The sequence below is a fragment of the Somniosus microcephalus genome, chromosome 3 (assembly GCF_052327205.1).
Source record: "Somniosus microcephalus isolate GS21.2 chromosome 3, FLI_Smic_1.0, whole genome shotgun sequence".
NCBI classification, from domain to species: domain Eukaryota; kingdom Metazoa; phylum Chordata; class Chondrichthyes; order Squaliformes; family Somniosidae; genus Somniosus; species Somniosus microcephalus.
The window spans coordinates 312,965,116-312,987,240 of NC_140989.1; the positions used below are offsets into that span (position 1 = coordinate 312,965,116).

The 22,125-nt window shown below is 42.2% G+C and overlaps 1 protein-coding gene across 1 annotated transcript in view; it reads right to left on the reverse strand.

Annotated features, from left to right (window-relative positions):
• Positions 1-17,278, reverse strand: part of tut4 (terminal uridylyl transferase 4) — an 86,046-nt gene extending 68,768 nt beyond the window's left edge. Inside the window, exons 1-3 of the mRNA XM_085978225.1 lie at positions 17,173-17,278; positions 7,603-7,752; positions 5,700-6,469 (exon numbers count right to left, since the gene is read on the reverse strand). Coding sequence (XP_085834351.1) covers positions 5,700-6,327 — 628 coding nt within the window. The 5' untranslated portion in view covers positions 6,328-6,469; positions 7,603-7,752; positions 17,173-17,278. The remainder of the gene's footprint in view (positions 1-5,699; positions 6,470-7,602; positions 7,753-17,172) is intronic.
• Between the last annotated feature and the right edge of the window lie 4,847 nt (positions 17,279-22,125).

The following is a 22,125-nucleotide window of genomic DNA, read 5'->3' on the forward strand; positions in this document are numbered from 1 at the left end:
CTGACCAATGCTTTGGAGTGCATTGTTTTCTCAAACATTCTATGGATTTATCTACACACCCCAACATTATGGGGCTGGTTTCCGAATGCGCACTCTCAGTCAGTGAGGCTCCACACTGGGATTTTTAATCGGAGAATTGGTCTTTATACATCCCATCAAATTCTATGACAGATGTTGCCACCATTTTCACCACTTAGTCAACAACCATACCAACATCTTTTCCCCAACCTAGCATATTTAATGATACACCAATTGACTATGTAATCGTACTTTGTACTTCAATTCCAAAGTATTACTTTTATTTTTCAATATTAAAGAAGGTAGCTGTGGCAGTATTTTCAATATACAGTGCAAGAGCGAAGATATTTCTTGCGTTATGTTTGATTCAGTTTCCTTAACTCAGTCAAGTTTCCTGGTTCTCTTTTTCTGTTCATTCCACATTCCTGTTTTAGTTTCATTTGTGGGAGGAGAAAAAGGGTAAACAAAGGGCTTGTCTATTCATTTTAATAAAGTGTAAGTAAGTGGAGTGTGTACCGGGGATCCAGAAGAGCTGTACTGTTGATCTATCTTTATATTTTTATTCAATTACAGCAAACTTTTTAAACTTAGCAGAAACTGAACAGGGAGAGCTTTAGAAATTACAAGAGACAGTTCTCATGTAGAAACAGATCAACTACATAGAACTGATCTGTCCCAACAGCTGGACAGTACACTGGTGAAGCATGCAGCTAGTAGGAAGTTCAAGCTCTGTGGCTGGACATAAAGTTTGCAGATGACACGAAACTTGGACATGTAGCAAACAGCGAGGAGGATAGTAACAGACTTCAGGAGGACATAGACAGACTGGTGAAAAGGGCAGACACATGGCAGATGAAATTTAACGTAGAGAAGTGTGAAGCGATTCATTTTAGTAGGAAGAATGAGGAGAGGCAATATAAACTACAGGAAACTCTTTTATCCGGCACCGACGGGACCGGCGTGGTGCCGGTTGATCAAAAAGTCCAGATTACAGAGAGGTATACTTACCACGGTATGAGAGCCCCGTACACGGCCACAGGTGCAGGAGTCCCGGTTACACGGCACTTGTGCAGGAGTCCCGGTTACACGGCCACAGATCCAGGAGTCCCCGTTGCACGGCCACAGGTGCAGGAACCCCGGTTACATGGCCACTAATATATAGTAAAACTTACCTGAACCTACTCCTGAATTTTGCCGGTTAAGAGAGATTTCTGGATATTTAGGTGCCGGTTATAAGAGAGTTTCCTGTAAATGGTATAATTTTAAAGGGGGCGGAGGAACAGAGAGACCTGGGGATATACGTACACAAGTCTTTGGTGGCAGGTCAAGTTGAGAAGGTTGTTTGTAAACTTGGTCATCCAAAACTCAGCTGCCCGTGTCCTAACTCACACCAAGTCCCGTTCGCCCATCACCCCTGTGCTCGCTGACCTACATTGGCTTCCGGTTAAGCAGAGCCTCGATTTCAGAATTCTCATCCTTGTTTTCAAACCCCTCCATGGCCCCACCCCTCCCTGTCTCTGTAATCTCCTCCAGCCACCCCCCTCCCCCGAGATATCTGCGCTCCTCTAATTCTGCTCTTTTGAACATCCGATTAGAATCGCTCAACCTTTGGTGGCTGTGCCTTCTGTTGCCTAGGCCCTAAGCTCTGGAATTCCCTACCTGCCTCTCTTTCCTCCTTTAAGATGCTCCTTAAAACCTACCTCTTTGACCAAGCTTTTGGTCACTTGCCCTAATTTATCCTTGTGGACCGGTGTCAAAACATTTTTTGTCTTAAAATACTCCTGTGCAGCACCTTGGGATGTTTTACTTCGTTTAAGGCGCTATATAACTACAAGTTGTTGTTGTTGTTAAAAAGGCATATGTGATCCTTGGCTTTAAAAATAGAGTCAGAGAGTACAAAAGCAAGGAAGTTACGCTAAACCATTATAAAACACTGGTTAGGCCACAGCTGGAGTATTGTGTCCACTTCTAGGCATTTCAGTTATGTGGCGAGACTAGAGAAACTGGGGTTGTTCTGCTTAGAGCAGAGAAGGCTGTTCTCCTTAGAGCAGAGAAGGTTAAGGGGAGATTTGATAAAGGTGTTCAAAATCATCAAAGGTTTTGATAGAATAAATAAGGAGTAACTGTTTCCAGTGGCAGAAGGGTCGGTAACCAGAGGACACAGATGTAAGGTAATTGGCAAAAGAACCAGAGGCAACATGGGGGAAAAAAATGACACAGCAAGTTGTTATGATCTGGAATACACTGCCTGAAAGGGTGGTGGGAAGCAGATTTAATAATAACTTTAAAAGGGGAATTGGATAAATACTTGAAGTGGAAACATTTGCAGGGCTATGGGGAAAGAGCAGGGGGAGTGGGACTGATTGGATAGCTCTACCAAAGAGGCAGCACAGGCATGAAGGCCTGAATGGCCTCCTTCTGTGCTATATCATTTTATGATTCTATGATTCTAAACAGACATTTTAAAATATCTTTCCAGTTTGTCACTGACAGCTATACAGAAAAGAGAACCTCTTCTGCTGTTTCAGTTTAGTATAACATTAAAACTCTAATTACATAGGCAAGGGTTCAACTTAGGCTGCTTAACCAACACAAACCAATGGATCAAAGAATGCATTCTAACTCTCAACATTTTTCCCTGCACTGTACTGTATGACCACGTGCTGCTCCCAGGCTAGTAAAGAAAAAGCAGAAACTCTTAAAGGGCCAGGAAATGACGAAACCAGCATACAGCTTAAACTTCAAGACCCCACAAAATGTACAGAGCTACTGAGCTCCAACGTTTCATTATGAGGCACACTGAATCCTCAGTAAGTAGTTTTCGTACAATTACTTACAGCTGCATTAAGATTCCTCTTCATTCTTTACACACATGCAGCACTGTAATATCCTGTGCTAAAGCCAGTATCCACCCTGAACGACTACAAATAACACCATTCAATAGCCTACCTGGAACTGAGAAATAACTTTTAAAAAACTGGAGGCCAATCATACACAAATACATTTTTGAAAAGCTGCTTAAAACAAGTGGACCTCTCACTCAGATAGGGAATGTTGACCTTGAAATTACATGATACAAATATTGCATACGTAAGATAAAGAGAGCAACCAGAATGATTGAAGGGATGGATTATGAGGAGCGATTATGTAAATTGGGCATGTTTCCGACTGGAGGAGAAGGTGAAGAAGTGATATTATTGCAGTTTTTTAGGATTCTAAAGTAACTAGGTCATGTGGACCACGACAAGCTATTTCACCTTGTCCAGAACTGTAGAACCAGAGGACACGGCCTGTGCTTGAAGGGGAGAAAACTCAAAACAAATGTACGGAAACGATATTTCAGTGAGCGAGTGGTCAATCTATGGAACAGGCTCCCTAGGGAGATGGTGGAAAGTTAGTATTGATTCATTAAAATGCAAATTAGACAGATTTCTTTCAGAAAATAACATTTTGGGATACAGTATATGAGTAATTTGAGACATGATGCAGTAAATGTAGCATTGCTTAGGAGGAACAGGTGGCTTTGGGCCTATGGTTCCCAAAGCTCTGCACCACTGGAGTTTGCCTCGCATCATGTCTGGGTCTGTTGTAAACTAATTGGTAGAGATTAATTGCTATGATTAGTCAACAACTCCATTATCATTGTATCATGCGACAACCAGGAGGGTTGAAGGCGAACTAGCTGTGATTTCTTTTTTCCAGCAATTCCTATGTTCCAAATGCATTGATTTGAAATTCCTTTTTCTACTAACTTAATGCAGATATTTGTGACTGACAGGGACATGCGTCATATTTCAAATCATAGTAGACTATTTTTAATATCTATTATTTTGATGATCACTTCAAATTAATTACTGTGACAGCCACTCATGTACATAGGCTATGGTGACCCAAATTGCATCAGTAATTATTTAGGTATTGCAACGTTTCAGGTCTGGGAGCCTTCATCAGAATTCTGAAACGTTAACTCGGTTTCTCTCTCCACGGATGCTGCCTGGCCTGCTGAGTATTTCCAGCATTTTCTGTTGTTATTTTTGGTGTTCTGTTTAACCCTGGACAACACTGCATTAGCAGATATGTGAGAATAAGATCACAATCACGTTCATAGGGAGCAAGAGCTAGTTTATGGGGGTGGTCCTTAGCACCTACACAAGAGTTACATTTGGTACAACCACAAAATCATTAATGGGCTAGAAATTAGGATCGGGTGCTTGCCGCGCGTGCAAGCCCCCGATGTGCACTCACCCGGCGCGCCGACATCTGAAGCCTGGGCCTGCTTGGAATTCCTGTCACTGGCCCGGTTCAGATGTCGGCGCGATGTGCTTGCCTGATCCAGCGGCGTAGTTAGTGCGATGTGCCGGCTGGGATCAGGTGAGCACTCTGCAGCCAATCAGGGGAGGGGAAACTTCATTCATGAGTTTGATAGTAAAGACTGTCAAACTCATGAAAAGTACGGGCGCCCAAAAGACTAGTTTAACTTTAAATAAAATTTTAAAAAACATCCCAATAATTAAATAAACTATAAATAACTTAAAAAAACTATTTTAAACAATTAATAAAATTTTTGAAAAAAAAATTTTTTTTAAGAAATCGGGTCTAAAAATAAACTTACCTTACTGTAAAGTCCTTAAAAACAATGAAGCTGTGGAAAAAATGTAATAATTTTAAATAATAGACCACTTACCTTCAAGAATCCACTCCTTACGCCTCCTTTTTATATGTGTAAAAAGTTCAGGCCCTTGCACACGGGCAAACCTGTCAAAAAGAAGGAAGTTCAACGCGTGCGCGCAGAGTCCTGCGCGCACGCGTTGGACCTCTGAACCCCCTTGGAGGAAATGCCGGCTTCCCGCGCATGCGCTGTGCATGCTGAAATCCGGCACTTCCAACGGGCCCACGCGTGAGTACCCCGTCCGTACTCGCGCGTTGGGACCGGAATTACTGGCCCAATGTTGTTAATTAATGTTAATAGTTCGGTACAGAGTATTTCAATGCAGAGTAAAGCTCCTTCTACTTTGCCTCAACACTGTATCTTCATCTGAACCTCAAAAGAACACCCCCTTCTGTATGAGCATCATTACCATTTCCCATACTAGCCATCCTTGTAGCCACTTTTTGCAAGTTTGCCAATATTGTGCTAAATTAAGGGTTCACATCCACTAAAAACTGGGTTAAGAGAGTTCACTCATTTCACATAGGACCCTTACAGTCAGAGACAAGACCCTTTGCACCCCTCAATCTGGTCTGAATTCAAACCCAGGTGTAAGAAGTAAAAGGACAGTGTGCTAATTGATGCACTTCCCAGTTCCCAAGTCCTGCATTTGAACAAGACTCTGTTTGATCACTGAACTCAATCTAAGGATACAGGTTATTACACGTTAATATCCAAATATACTGCCATTGTTCCAAAGCAGTGATGCGAGTAAGCAATGAGATCATTTGCGCAGTGAAATATAAATAGGTATTTCACTTACCTATTTATACCACAAATGTATTTCGGTGGGAAAAAATGTCATGGTAAACTACTGTGACCTCAGACTAATTGTGATAGGAATATTTTCACAATGGACAGTGAAGCATCACTTTAAGCTTCATTAGTAAGATGCCATCAATTATATATAAATTTATATAGTAAATAACTACCTATTTTAATTGAAATATAATCCTAGAATAATCCACCTTACCAGGAACATCTGGCTTCTTTTCTACTTCTTTAACATTCTGCATGGATTTCCCAGGCAAAGTGCTGTCATCACCATTTGTACGCACAGGAGACTTGTTTGGCTGTGCTGTACACTCCATTTTCATCCCTTCCTTTGGTTTCACAGGTAAACAATCCTTTTCATTCACAGCCTTTATACCACTGCCAGTGTGAGAGTTTGCAAATTTCCCAAGAGCTTGCTGCTGTGTCTTAACTTGCTTGTGTTTCATTTTTTCAACTGACGCCATTCCACCTGATGCCCGACTTTCTTGGCTGTGACCTTGATCATGTATATTCCGTGCTCCTGAATTCCTTGAGCCAGCCATACAGTTTGGCATGTCTTGTTTGCTACTCCTGCCCGATTTTGCATCTGCAGTTTTTTCAATGTTCTTTCTTTCTATTAGTTCTTCATTCCATTTTGACTTTTTGTTGATCCAGCTTGAAACAGTTTTGCCACTGTCTCGAGAAGTGCCCTCAGTTAGATTTTTGGAAGGTTTTTGTTCAATGTCATTCTGCACAGTAACTTTCATGTCCTTACCTTCTCCATGGACAAGGCGGGGCGATTTCCCAGATTTGTGCACTTCATCCTTAATGTTTTTAGCTTCTTCCATTGTTACAGCGCTCAGTATTCTTTCTTTTTGCCAAGAGCCAACCTTCTTCCTTCTTTTTAAAATTAAAATCGCTTAGTCAGTCACTTAATAACTGATTGATGCAGTTCTATAACCCAGGGAACAAGCAGCTTTTGCTGAATTCCTGTTAAAAACATAAAACAAAACCTGTTAAGGATTGTAGTGATTACGGATGCACTCGTGTTAATCAGTCCAGTCAGAAAATGTGGAATTGCATAAGCGGTAAAGATTGACTGGTCAATAGTCTTTAAAAATCACGTCATTAATTGGCATTTCATAACACCCAACACAACTATTGGAAGTAGGTCAGTCATCTTTAAAATAAATCAAAACTGGTTCAGCCCACACCATTCACTTAATAGGGGGGATGAGAGAGTATGGTCTAAAAGGCTTAAGGGGAATCACTAAATTAAGATTAAAAATAAACCCCATGAATTGCAAAACCAATAATGATATTCAAAAGTAAATTTAAAAATTCTTTAAAAAGTGTCAGGTTTTATAGTGCATTCGGGGAAATTAAAATACAACTCTGTAAATGGTGTGGTGTTACAGAATATTTAAGCACTAACATGCAGCACGAAGGAGAGATGGAACATGCATTTGTGCTCAGAATTCCCAATCTGAGCAATGATATTGTATGAAGCTTCCTCAGAGGAAGGGGAAAAAAATCAGAGGAAGAGTTGTTCCTGTTCTTATGCACTAGCCAGCAGTCAAAATCATTGTGGCTTTGGCAGAGGCTTGGGAGTGGGTGACTTGTGCCCATCCTGTGGACATAGCAGATACATACTCTGGAGAGTAAAATAGGGAGGGCAGGTACCTAAAAAGAACTGTGAATTAGAACACAGTAATCCATCAACCAGATTATTCAATTTACAACTGTAAGTGTTATCAAAATTCAGCTGTACCTTGTCAATCCAATCAAATTTGCCCCAAAACAAGAAATATTACAATATTGAGGTTGCTGAATGATAGTTGACCTGAATAGTTTCTGTTTTGCAACTCATCTTGTGTATTCAACATCAGATTTGAGTAATAGTAACATGATCTGATTTGCTGTTGCAGAACAGCCAGTCAAAGTAAAACTACATTCAAAAAGCTTACTTACACTGTGACTGCCGAGCATATGGGAGTCAGAACCAGATGTTTTATGTTATGAAATGAAAGCAATTGTGAGTGCTCGTTTCAGACGTTAGATATATCAGCAGACAGATTTTTTAAAAAGTGGTTAAAGTTTGACTATAATAGAATGAAACCTACCAGTTGTACTAAACCTGACTCCGATACATTTGAAGCAGCAAACTTTTTGTACTGTAGCTCCTCCCCGCAAGTTTTCTGGGCTCAGGGTCAGCAAAATAATTCATTGTGATTACAGAACCACAGGGCCACACAGACCTCTACACACCACCACTAGAATAAAATAGAGAGAGAGATGTTAAAATAATGTCTATGAACATCAGTGACTGAGCCAGTATCAGACTTATAAAGGTGAGCAGCATTTTAAGCATATGTTTAATGCTGGGTTTAATCTTCATTTAGACACAGTTTAAATTCAATTCTGATCCAGCTGGTCCTACTTCCAGATGACAGTCTAATGTTACGGTTTCCTCAACCACAGATTTAGGAAATTCTACACTGAAATTTCAATCTCTGGCACTGAAGCATTTTTACTTCTAATTTTTGATCATGCCTGCTATCTACAAGATCCTACATCAATCTCATCTTGAAGAAACCAAGTTGCAGGTATTGGTACCATCTGTCACTGTAAAAAAAACAGACCGATAAATAGGGTCAGTCTATAATCATTTATTAGTGCACAGCTACAATTGGTTCAACCTACCCATATGCAAAAATCACAGCACTGCATGTCTTCCTGACAGCATGCTTTAGATTAGAAACTCACCTTGTAGCCATAAAACTGCAGCGATTCCACAATCTGCTGGAACACTAGTGCAATGAAACTTTTACTTACATTATTAAAAATTAAATCTTAAACAAATCCTTCACTCAAGCTCTCAGTTAACTGTGTCTTCAGCGATTGCTGCATAGCCCAGACACAGTCCAACTTCTCTAGAACTAAAATTAATTTTACTTGACAGCAATGATTTAAGACAAATGGATTGGAGGAGGATGTTTGTCAACATTTCAATAGAAGACAAAGGGAAGACCTTTAAAAGAATGCTGGACATGCAAGACAAATACATACCCAAGATCAACAAGCTCAGACTAAACAAGTGTCACCCTAAATCAAGTCATGTGGAAACAATATAAAAAGGCAATCAGAGGGACTAAGAGAGACCTAGCACAAAGCTTACCCGCAGAGGCAAAATATAAGAGTAAGAAATGCTTTCAACAGTACAACAGCAAAAGGTCTATCACAGAAAAGGCAAATGGGCTTGAAACTGAGGATGAGCACAAGATGGTAAATATCCTGAATGATCACTTCCTCAGAGCATTCACAAGAGAAGAGATAAACAACATGCCCTCCCCCAAAATTCAAGACCAATATAAATGAAGCTGAATTCCTAGACAAGCTGAAAGGGCTTTAAACAAATAAATCCCATGGGTTCGATGGCATTTATCTCAGAGTGTTGACAGAGATTAGCAAGGAGATTTGTGAGGCACTGACAATCATCATGAAGGAGTCAATGGACACTGGGGAGGTACCAGTAGATTGAAAATGGGCAGACCTGGTACCCACATTCAAAAAAGTTGACAAAACAGACACAGGCAACTACAAACCCATTAGTCTTTATTGATTTTTGTTGATGTGGGTGTCGCTGGCAAGGCAGACATTAATTGCCCATCCCTAGTTGCCCTTGAGAATGTGGTGGTAGTGGGCCTTCGATTATCAGAAGTACACTTGAACATTACTAACTTGTTGTACAGGTAAATAGCAGTCAACAAGGTTTAAGATAGGGAGATTCTGCCTGACCAATCTCCTTAATTTCTTTGAGGAAGTGACAACCTAAGTCAATTATGGTAAACCCTATGACAATGTATACTTAGACTTGCAAAGTTCCACCCTAAAGATTACTAATTAACCTCAAAGATGTGAGGATTCAGGAAGAAATAACTGGCTGAAGGGTAGAATTTAACTATTCCAAGATAGACTGGAATAAAAGTAATATACGTGATCAAAGTAGGGTATGTCTTTTAAAATGCATGCAGGATTGCTTCCTGGATCAGTATGTTTTTAGTTCAACAAGAAGCATTACTAGAGTTAGTTCTGGGAAACAAAGTGGAGCAAATAACTCTTGTAAGAGAACAACTGGGAAACAGCAACCACAACATAGTTATGTTCAATGCAAGAATAGAAAAGAATAACGATGAGTCAAAGATAAGGGTGGTGGACTGGAAGGTGGCATCATTCAGTGGGTTAAGGAGGGACCTCTCCAAATTAACTGGGCAGAAAAGTTAGCAAATAGGTTGACAGGTGAGCAATGGGAAATCTTCAAATATGAGATGCATAGAGTATATAAAATATACATTCCTCGAAGGTGAAAAGGGAAAGCATCAAAGAAGAGTTGTATGGCTAAGTAGAGAGAATAAAATTAAAGTGAAACTTAAAAGGGAAGCTCATGAAACAGTTAAGACTAACAATAGTGAAGACTATAGAAAACATAAGTAGGGAGATTAAAAGCGAACAGATAATATGGAAATAGATAGTAAAGGCTTTGCTAAACATACAAGAAGCAAAAGAATAGTTAAAGAGGGGGTAGGACTACTCAGGGATGGAGTGAATCTAACTGTGGAGGACCAAGATATAGCAGAGATATTAAATAGATAATTTGCATTGTTTTTTTTACAAATGATGGCAGAAATGAGAGTGTAGGTATACTAGAGAAGGATATGAAACAATTGTCAGTGATAACTGTAGAAAAGGAATGGTTCTAAAAAAAGAGAACCCAAGGTGGATAAGCCACTGATAGCATGCACCTTAGGCTGCTGAAGGAAGTCCAATGATGATAATGGAGTTTGCGCCACAATTTTTCAATCCATAAATATGCAAATTGTGCTGCTGGACTGGACAGTAGCAAATGTAACACCTTTGTTCAAGAAAGCAGAGAAGGATAAACTAGGTAACTACAGATCAGTTAGTCCACCATCCTTTGTGGACAAATTCTTAGAATCCATAATTCAAGATAACATTTAAAAATGCATCAGTTAATCAAGGACAGCCAACATGGATTTGTTAAAGGCAAGTTGTGTTTGACAAATTTAGTAGTTTCTTTTGAAGAAGTTACCGATTCGACAGATAAAGGCAATGCAGTAGATGTAGTTTATATGGATTTCAGAAGGTGTTCGATAAGGTGTAGCACAACAGGCTTGACAGAAGAATTCAGGTGTATTGTACAAGAGGAATGAGAAGAGTAGCAGCATGAACAGAGAGTTGATTGTGGGACACGATACAGAGAGTTAGGGTAACTGGGTGTTGCTCAGATTGGAAGCGGTACGCCCCAGAGGTCAATTATTATTTGGTATATGCAGTCGGCACATAATTTCAACCATTTTAGGGCACTGTCATCACCAGCATGCATAACATGTAGGTCACCAGATAATTTCGTTAGTGGGCATGATTCAGTGTGAGACATGGTTTGTACTTGATGTCACATGAAGGCCCCATAGATGAAGATTTGAGGTACCCTGTCCCTCTCTAGTTCGAAAGCAGTTGAAAAGCATCCAAATACAACATGGCCAATTGAACCTTAGTTGACAGTCTATAGGGTCAGAGATGATATGGTTATCTATGAGCATCTGCCGTCAACTCTTTCTTCCAGCAAGTTGGTAAGGAAAAGTCAAAAGAATCAGGAAAGGTTGACCTATAATGGGTACCTCAAAAAGAGCCATTCTGTTGGTGGATAGAACAAATCAGAATGAATTGCAACATGATTTTGTCATGAAATCTAGTCACCAATTTTGCTACTGCATCTGGAGGAGCTTTATTGCAGAGGATTGGTAACCATGGGAGGGGAGTACGGTGCAATGTGTCTGACACAAAACACATAGTAGCATGTAGTTGAGGATCCACCAGTTTAGTATACAGTAACCAAGCCCAAACAGGACAATATTCCACAACTGAATAGCAGAGTGCAAGAGCAGATGAACGTAAAGTAGAAGCGTTTGCTTCCCAGGCTGAGCCAGAATATTTGGCAATTAGGTTATTTCGGGTTTTGACTTGCTCAGCAGTTTTAAGTATATGGTTTTTGTAAATTAATGACCGCTCGAGGGTGGTGCCCAAGTAAACAGGGTGAGTATTATGCTTAAGATGACAACCATTTAGGATACTAGTGAGTTCACAAGTGGCACTAGCTTTTTGCAACTGATGGTTGGTGGTACTTGGTTGAAGATGCCATTTCAGGCAATACTCCAGCATAATTTCCATATGACGCTGAAGGGTCAGGAGTCATTGCAGGGCCTACTTGTGTTCCCTGTGTATATAGTAATGTGGACTTGGGTACATGGAACTCGTCCCAACTTTGAGTCAGAAGCGTTTGGTTCATGCCCCATTCCAAACAACGGAGACTAGAGCACCGGCTCTGAATACTGGATTTATGACACATTCACACGTGCCTCCAATGGACAAGTTGTGTGTGTGAAACTTGAGTTAGGACCTGCCCCAGAGCAAAATACAATGGACGGACAGACATGGAACACCACCTCTAAATTTGCTGATGACACAAAAGTAGATGGTTTGGCAAACAGCGAGATGGACAGTAAAAGACTTCAGGAAGGCATAGGCAGGTTAGCAGAATGGGCAAACAATTGGAAGGTGCAATTTAATGAGGATAAATGTGAGGTAATATATTTTGGGAGGAAAAACAAGGGTTGGGAACACACTATAGAAAAGTTGCTGAAGGATATGGATGAGAAGACAGACCTAGGGGTTCAAATACACAATTCCCTGAATGTGCAAATGCAGGTATATATAAAAAAAACAGCATTTTAAGTTTTATAAATAGGGGTATAAAGTACAAAAGAAGTAATGGTAAATTTGGACCTAATATTGGGTAAGCCACCGTTAGAGTACGGTTCAGCCCTTATAGAAAAGTACATTAAAGCCATAATGTAAATTCAACAGAATGGTGTCAGGATGGGAGAGACTGGAGATACTAGGACTATTTATACTGAAGCAGAGAAGGTTTAATAAACAGTTTTAAAATTCTGAGAGAATAGGGAAAAACAATTTCTTCTGGTTGGGGACTCAGTAACAATTTAAAATAGTCACCGAGAGAGAAAGGTTAGAAAAAATGTCTTTACAGAGAGGGTTGTTAAGAGAATGGAATGCTTTGTCACAGAGTGGTTGAGGTAAAGACAACTGCATCTGTTAAGGGAAAAGTGGATAAATATTTGAACGAGGGGAATGTAATAGAGTCATGGAGAGAGCATGAGGCAGGGGGGATTCATTTTGGATTGCTCTAGCAGAGAGCTGGCACATACAGAAGGGGCCAAATGGCATAATTCTGTATTGCAAACATGGTTCTATGTAGAGAGACTGGGCAAGCCAAATAATACTGTTGTGAACACAACGGCTTGAAACTTATTTTCCTTTTTTTGGCCAATTTTCTCCCCTTCCCCTTGATGCGCTATCAATTACTCATAAAAGACTGAGAGTTAAGAGAGTAACTAAAGGCTTTTATTAGCAAAGAACAGAGCATGCCTCTCGTGGTTGACTGGGTTCCAAGAAGGCAGGGGGCTGCAGGTCAATCACCTTTATACCTGGGCCTGTGTGGGTGGAGCCAGCCGAGACATGTTGAGGCATGCATAGGTACAAGAGTGTGTAACAACAACAACAACAACCAGTGGTTTACCACATTCACCCCTTGTTTAAAATTGAGTCCGGCGGGGTGAAGTGTACTAAAGGTTCGTGTAAGTAAGTCTATCAGGTGGCCTTGTATGCCGTCCTGATCGTCGTGGTGGCGGCGGTGATGGTGCAGCATCCAACGTTGAGTCTGGCGTCTCATTGAGTGGTTGGGTGGTCAATGACGGGTCCTGGGGCTGTGGCATGCCGTCTAGCGGGGTTGGGTTGTGGTGGATGGCAATGGTGGTGTTTCAGGGGCACCCAAAGGTGCGAGATCTCGTGTGGGGGCTGTGTCCTCCCGCCCGTCCGGGTACGCTACGTAAGCGTACTGGGGGGTAGGCGTGGGTAGTGGTGGATGGCGAGGGGGGTGTTTCGGGAGCACCCGAAGGTGCGAGGTCTCGTATGGAGACTGTGTCTCCCGCCCGTCCGGGTACGCCACGTAAGCATACTGAGGGTTGGCATGGAGGAGGCTCACCCTCTCGACCAGGGGGTCCGTCTTATGGGACCTCACGTGCTTCCGCAGTAGGACGGGTCCTGGAGAAGTCAGCCATGTCGGTAACGAGGTCCCCGATGTGGACTTCCTGGGGAAGGAGAACATTCTCTCGTGAGGGGTAGCATTGGTGGCTGTACAGAGCAGTGACCGAATGGAATGGAGCGCCACAGGGAGGACTTCCTGCCAGCGAGAGGTCGGAAGGCCCTTAGATTTCAAGTTTAAAAGGACTGCCTTCCAGACCGTCGCATTCTCCCTTTCCACCTGGCCATTCCCCCGGGGGTTGTAGCTGGTGGTCCTGCTTGTAGCGATACTTCTCGAGAGCAGGTACTGCCGGAGTTCGTTGCTCATAAAGGATGAGCCCCTGTCGCTATGAATATAGCTAGGGAAACCGAACAAGGCGAAGAGGTCATTCAGACATTTAATGACCGTGGTGCTGGTCATGTCTGAGCAAGGGATGGCAAACGGGAAACGGGAGTACTCGTCAATTATGTTGAGGAAGTACACATTGCGGTCGGAGGAGGGGAGGGGCCCTTTAAAATCGACGCTCAGCCGTTCAAAGGGGCGCGTGGCTTTGATCAGGCTTGCTCTGTCTGGCCTATAAAAATGCGGTTTGCACTCGGCACAGATTTGGCAGTTCCTGGTCATGGTCCTGACCTCCTCGATGGAGTAGGGCAGGTTACGGGATTTGATGAAGTGAAAAAACCTGGTGACCCCCGGGTGGCAGAGGTCATTGTGGAGGGTCTTCAGTCTATCGACCTGCGCGTTGGCGCATGTACCACGTGATAGGGCATCTGGGGGCTCATTGAGTTTCCCGGGCCGGTACAAGATATCGTAATTGTAGGTGGAGAGTTCGATTCTCCACCTCAAGATCTTGTCATTCTTGATTTTGCCCCTCTGCTTATTATTAAACATAAAAGCTACTGAACGCTGGTCAGTGAGCAGGGTAAATCATTTTCCGGCCAGGTAATGCCTCCAATGTCGCACAGCTTCCACAATGGCCTGGGCCTCCTTTTCGACAGAACATTTCTGTGCCTTGGACATCGCAGCAGCAGTTGAAGGTGGCGGTCCCATGACCCAAGGTTGTGGCGTCCACGTTGCGGAGCGGTTAGGGGAGAAGGCGTCCATATTCCTGTGGGCCGCGTCGAGCGAGGGCGCGAGGGACACTGCCTCTCTCAGGTCCATTTCTCCCTTTTCCAACAGTCTCTGCCGGGAGTAGTCGGACCTTAGACCCGCAACGAAAGCATCTCGGATCAGTCCCTCCGTGTGTGCTGCGGCTGATGCTTCTTTGCAATCGCAGTCTCGGCCGAGTATCCGTAGTGCCCGTAGGAAGGCCTCCACCGATTCCCCGGGCTGCTGTCTGCGGGATCTTAAGAGGTGCCGGGCATAGACCGTATTTACCGGGCGTGCGTATTGCCCTTTTAGCAGACCGATAGCCGCCGCGTAGGTCGTCGCGTCCTGGATTATTGTATAAACTTGGTGGCTCACCTTTGAGGCCAGGATTTCCAACTTGTTTTCGTCCAGGGTCACAGTTGAGGCTTGCAGGTAGGCCTCGAAGCAACGCAGCCAATGCGCGAATTTGGTAGCCGAACCCGCTTCTTGGGGGTCTAGGTCCAGGCATGTTGGTCTGAGGGCTCGCAGCAGCTCCTGTTGCTCAGCGTTTGGTGCAGCAGCCTGCTGCTCAGCGTTTGGTGCAGCAGCCTGCTGTTCAGCAAATGTCGACATTTTGTTTTTGCTAATAAAATTGATGCGCTATCAATTACTCATAAAAGACTGAGAGTTAAGAGAGTAACTAAAGGCTTTTATTAGCAAAGAACAGAGCATGCCTCTCGTGGTTGACTGGGTTCCAAGAAGGCAGGGGGCTGCAGGTCAATCACCTTTATACCTGGGCCTGTGTGGGTGGAGCCAGCCGAGACATGTTGAGGCATGCATAGGTACAACAGTGTGTAACAACAACAAGTGGTTTACCACACCCCTTAGTTTCAGTTTCAATCACCCTCCAGTATTGCAGTACAATAATCATCATTCATATGTGAGCCTCAACAGTGAGTGAGGTTCTTGGACTGCAGAAAGCATCACCAGATGTTCATAAACAAAGTGAGCATACGCGCGTGACAAAGATCATTGAGATTAGTTGACATTGAATTTTTGAGTTGCTAAAACTTGGGTGTTCACTTTAGATTGCTCAACAAATACCATGCAGTTTAGTCAGCTCAATCCACATTCCATTTTCATGTTTTGTATATTTCATTTCAAGCATACACCATAGCTGCACTGCATTCTTATTTATAACAAATGTGAATGATTAAAAAGACTTAAAAGGCCATCTTCTCTCTTCCCTGACACACCTAAAGTGATTTTCAAAAGATATATAATTATATATCTACCCTTCGTAGAGTCAACTGTACAAAGCTGTCAAAATTTTCCATGTATAACAGCCAGCATACATATGCTACTAACATTGCTTTTTATCCTTGGATTGGTGCAGATTTCAGAAGGAGCAAAGATTAGTAATGTAAACAAACCAAGATTACAGAATTGATTTTTGTGGAGAAAAGTTGGATATTGCAAGAGATGGTGCCAGAAATAAAACACTTAAAAAAAACTATGTCTTACTCTGCGAATGGCAGGGGAAGGGGGTGTGATAACAAATGTCTACTGTAACTTACTAAATCAGATATTTAAGTTAAATAGTTTATATTGTTGATCATTTGTGGCAGCAATTACAATGTAATGCATTTTATTAGAATGTACAAATTACAGTATTAACCCTAAACAGGGTATAGATGTAAATTTACAAATTGCACTGCTATATTTGGAGACTTCAAAATCACCCATCTTTTATCCAGAGTAGATCTAGCACAAAAGCGATCGTCAGATTTATTTATAAAGACCCCGCATATTTAATTACATTCATTTTCCAATAGGCTCACTTTGATGTACCTGATTCAAATGGGGTTTCGTAGTTTCCCCCCCCCTTTTAATAAATACTAATGCCCAATTTAAAAGCATCAAGTAAAATTTAAAATTACTATAGGACACAACCGACCAACAACAGACGCGGGGATACAAAAATCAGAAAATATTCAAATCGGGGTTCCTTTTAGGAGGAGGCAAGTTGTGCACAAAAATAAATACAAAGCAGCCTCTATCCACGTAAACACACACAGGAGTAGGACTAATATTATCGTGTACAGCGGTAATACAGCAAGAGATCCAGTCAAATGGCCAAAGTACAACCTCTGGCCCAGGAACACTTGTGGCTCACTGGGCGGTTGCGGCGCTCTTGGATCAGGGAGACAAATGCTTGGGTTAAACGCTCTCGCTTTCTCCCGGGGATGCCGATAAAGTGAGAGTAAATACCGTGTGTAACCCCCCCCTCCAGCGCTTTAAACCTGTCAATGGCCTAAAAAAAAATAGACCTAAACGAAAGCGCCGAAATCCCTGTCGGTGAGCAGCACATAATTACATGGTCATTATTTTTAGATTTATATACATAATATTATCGCTTGCCCAGGCCTGGGCCCCAGACTCTTACCGGCAGGCTCAGCCAGCGCGCCCCAGCGCGTCCCACCATCTATTTATTGGTAAAAGCTCCCGACCACCAGCAGGCCGTCCACAAAACAAAACTGCAGCGCGCAGGCGCAGCGACGCCTTCCGGTGGCGTCACAGTCGGAGATTCGGATTTTTTCCCTTCCCTTCAAAAGAAAACTACAAGTCCCGAGAGCCTCCGCGGCACATGGGGCCGCGCGTGCGCGCTGAGGGGGACGGGTCGGTGATTTCAGCAGCGCAGGAGAATGCTGCAGATGCAGGCAGTGGCACAGCAATTGAGGCCGGCTTTCGGGAGACACCCGGAGTGCATGCTCCTGGTCTCCAGCCGGCATCCCCAGCTGCAAAGTGCGCGAGTGTGGCCGTGGGCTGAGAACATGATCAGTCTGTGATGGCCCTCCCACTGCCAAATACTCTGCGGGCGGGCACTCACTCACTATCTTTTTTCCGCAAACATAAATACTGGCCACTTAGGTGAGCTGTTCAAGATGGCCCGGTTCCTGCTGTGGAGCCGACCCAAGCAACAGAGGTGGAAGCAATTTAGTGAAAAAAAAGATAAACAATGACCTATTAGGGTTCTCTGCTATTCAACCTTTCACATACCAAAAAAAAAGTTAAAGGAGAAGCAAAGTTATTTTTATTCAAAGTACTTACATTTTTTATAGAATAAAATTAGAAACTAGGAGAAAAAGATTATTCTGCTGAAACCTAAATTGACTTTCATTCCCACATTCTGTCAATTGCTCAAGAATGAATATTTCCACCTGTGGAACAATAATAATGTGGAATAATACAGACTTACCTCTCCCTCCACTGCCAAACGCCTTTATCCCATGTCTTCATCATCTCCAGAATTGCTTTGCTCAAGTACTCTCATCACTGCCCTCCCCTCCTCTAGCCTTCACAAACCTAAATTAAAATCCTAAACTCTAGCCTGTGTTCTCTCGTGCACAACACTTCATACACCAATCAATTCTGTCAAAGCCAAGCTACATTGGCTCTCTGCCTCACTAACCCATCAACTTCAAGCTTCTTGTCCTCCAACCAACAATAACAACTTGCAATTATATCACACCTTTAACTTGGAAAAATGTTCCAAAGCAATTCACAGTGATGTAAGGAAGAAAATGGATTTTAAGACAATGAGAATTTTAAATTTGAGGTGTTGGGGAACCGGGAGTCAATGATGGTTAACAAGGACAGGGGTAATGAGCGAAGGAACTTGTTGCGCAACAGGATGCAGGAAACAGTTTTAAATTACCTTAGATTTATGGAAAGTGGAGATGGGAGGCTGGCCAGGAGACTATTGGAATAGTTGAATTTGGAAGTGAGAACGACATGGATGGGGGTTTCAATAACACATGGGCTGGGTAGGGGCAGAATTGAGCAATGTTACAGAGGTGGAAATAGGCAGACTTTGATGGAGAGGATATGGGTTGGAAGCTCAGTTATAGGTCAAATAAGACACTGAAGTTGTGAACAGTTTATAGTTCAGCCTGAGACAATGGCTGACTGGGATAGAGGATGGAGTCAGTGGCAAGGATATGATGTCTGTGGCAGGGACCGAAGACAATGGTCTTGGCCTTCCCAATGTTTAACTGGAGGAAATTGCAGCTTATCCAAAACTGGATGTCAGACAGTGGCGAGGTCAAGAGAGGTGGAGCCTGGTGTCATCAGCACATATGTGGAAGCTGATCCAATATCTGCAGATTATGTCATCAGTAACATTAGATACAGATTAAGAAGGCCATTTAACTCATCATAGCTCATCCACCCAGAAAAGCCTTATTGCCCCCTTCCCATTACAGCATTTAACATTTTATTAAATGGATCCAGGGTTTTTGTTTCCATTACTTACCTGCAAGTCTATGCCATGTGTTGATCACTCTTTGTGAAAAAGAACTTTCTGATATCTTATATATCTCTGTAAATATTATCTCTCAGTCACCCTCATTTAAGACTGATAAACCGAAGTTTCTCCTCATATTCTATCCTCCAACAGTAACTGCTTCAATGAGTTGGCTGTCTCCCAAGTGTCTTGGTGACCGGAACTGGGCACAGTATTTAAGGTGCATCTGACCACTAGAGTACTGTTCAGTTTAAGCATAGTTTCTTCCCATTTATTTTGGCTATATAGTTCAATGCTCTTGTTTTTGTTTTGTTGATTCCTGCTCTTTACTGATGGGACATGTTGTGCATTGAGGCTATTAAAACTGTTAGGTCTCTTTCAATTTTGTCCTTAGCTATTTTGACACTACACAGGGAATGCTTATGTCACACATTTTACCTTCTGCAGTACTTTACTCTTGTCCATATTAAATTTCATCTACCATTGCTCTGCCCACTTATATATTTAGTCTAGCTCATTTTGTAGATCTTCAGCTGCATCCTCAATTTCAAATGTCCCTCCGACTTTGGTATTATCTGTGAATTTGACCAATTTGTTTTGAACTTTTGAATTCATGTTGTTAAATTAGAATACATTAGAGGTCCAAACACCTATCCTTAGGCCACTCCACTCAACACATTAGCCCACTCAATATAACTCCTCTAACCTGTTGCTTCATACCCTTCAGTCAATTTCTTATCCATTCTAATGCTTTACCTTGAATCCCCACCTTCTTAAGCTGAGGTAGTAATAGCCTTTCATGCACAACTTTGTCAAATATCTTTGGATGTCAAGGTGCACCATGTTGTAAAGTTTTCCACAGCCCACTTCAGATATCACTTCCTCAAAAAATTCAAGGAGGTTATTGAGGTAGGACCTTTTGCTTCTAAATCCATAATGGCTGCTGTTTAAATAATCCTCAAAAATCCTACCATAGTTTAGTCTCATATTGCCAGTATGATCTTCTCCAGCAGCATGTCCTTTAAATCTGTCTCCCAAAAGCCTTTCACCTTCGAACCTTTCTCACCTCTTTCAAAAGTCTTCCAAAAATAATCTCTTGGAATGTGTTTGGTTCAAATTTCCCCTCCCCAGTCTTTTGCATGGTATGCTCCACAATCCCCCAAAAGTACTCTGAGGTATTGTTCAATGTGAGGGTACTATATAAATGTAACTTGTTGCTGATGTTCATAAACTCACCTTATGCCTCAGTGCATCCCAAAGTGGTTCCATTGTAAATAGTGGTTGGAACAACTTTAAACTGGCCTGAACAGAAACCCAACCTGGGAAACAGTGGTATGGCTGTAATATGTGGGATAATTTTCACCTCTACTGCCTGAACGGTAATCTGGCAGAGCAGATTGCCTGCTTGTTATAGAACTCACCCGATTTTCATCAAATTGAAATAATTTGGACATTCGTTGCCAGAGTCCCTCAGGAATTATCCTCAACCCAATCATCTTCAGCTGTTACATCAATGACCATCCCTCTGTCATAAGGTCAGGAGTGGGGTTATTCGTCAATGTTTGCACCATGTTCAGCTCCATTCACAAATCCTCTGATAATGAAGCAGCCCATGCTTCACTACTGTCAACCCTAAGTTCCCCTACAAGTCACACACCATCCTATCTCTGTCATATATCATCATTCCTTCATTATTGAAGAGTCAAAATGCCTAGTTAACAGCATTTTTGGAGCACCATTACCACAAGTACTGCAGTGGTATAAGGAGAGGATTCACACCACCTTCCCATGGCAACTAGGGATGGGCAATAAATGCAGTCTTTCCAACATCATTCACGTTCCTTGAAAAAATAAAGAAAATGATTTTACCAGAACAGCATAACAGGGAGGGAGTCTTCCTTGAGGATCTCTACGCCAGCTGGAAAGTTTATGTTTTTTACAAAAATGTCAAATAAATTTAAGGTGACTTTATCATTTACATCTATGAAAAGGAGGAGTATTGTGAATATAAAGTACCTCCTAGGCTTTACTTCCCCTTTTTAGTTTCACAGATTTTTGGCTTCTTCCCACAATATCAGAAACAAAATACAATTATTTTTTTCTAAACAAATGTCTAAGTTATGCAATTTTTTTATCTCTCATTTGGGAGTGGGATTGAATACAAAGCTTTGAGTGATAGCAGACAAACATCATAAATCTATTAGAGGAGATATTTATCCAATAGATGGATCCAACTGAATAGAGTAAAGCAACAAACTCACAAATGCATTGTGATACTAAGTCTGACTGTTTGATAAATATTGGGCTGGATTTTCATTCAGAAGTCGGGTTGGAGGCGGGACTACAACTTTCGGGGTTGTAGTCCCGCCTCCATCGAGATGCGGCCAATCCACGCGATTTTAACTTGATTGACCTTGTTGAGCCCTCCCGGCGGGCTCAGCAGGCCAATTAAGGGACAGCCGGCAACAGGTGATGTCACAGACTGAAATTTCACCTGTCAAGACGTTTTGACAGATGAAATATCCGTGTTTCACAGCTGTTTGAAGCTGTCAAACACTGACAGTCTTACTTCTAACATGAGTCCTGTTATAAATCTCATCATCAAGAAACTACTTATGAAATAACGCTGGACAGCCAGCTGGTGGCGCCATCCAAGGAGTATAAATACTCGGGCGTAGCCCCAGCTTTTCAGGGACATTTTGTAAGACAAGGAGCTAGTGAAATACAACTAGACTTCCATGTTCTGAAACAAGTTGATTAAAGCCTTGCTTTATGCTCAAACCAAGTGCGTAGTGAGTTTTATTACGTCAAGTCCTTCTCCACAGACTTATTTAGAAATCTCTCCTGCACAGAAAGCTGCAGGACATCACTTTTGACAGATCGCAGCCATTCTGCTTTCTGTGCCGGTGAGATGAGGGACTCCCCGAACCTAAAGGAAGGAAGGCTGAAAAGGTAAGAAAATGTATGTAAAACTTATTTAATCACTTTAGACACACCAAACACACTTCAATTCAATTCAATTCAATTCAATTTTATTTGCCATATGTAACCAGTACAAGTACAAGTACAATGGAATGCTTACTCCCCGTAGGG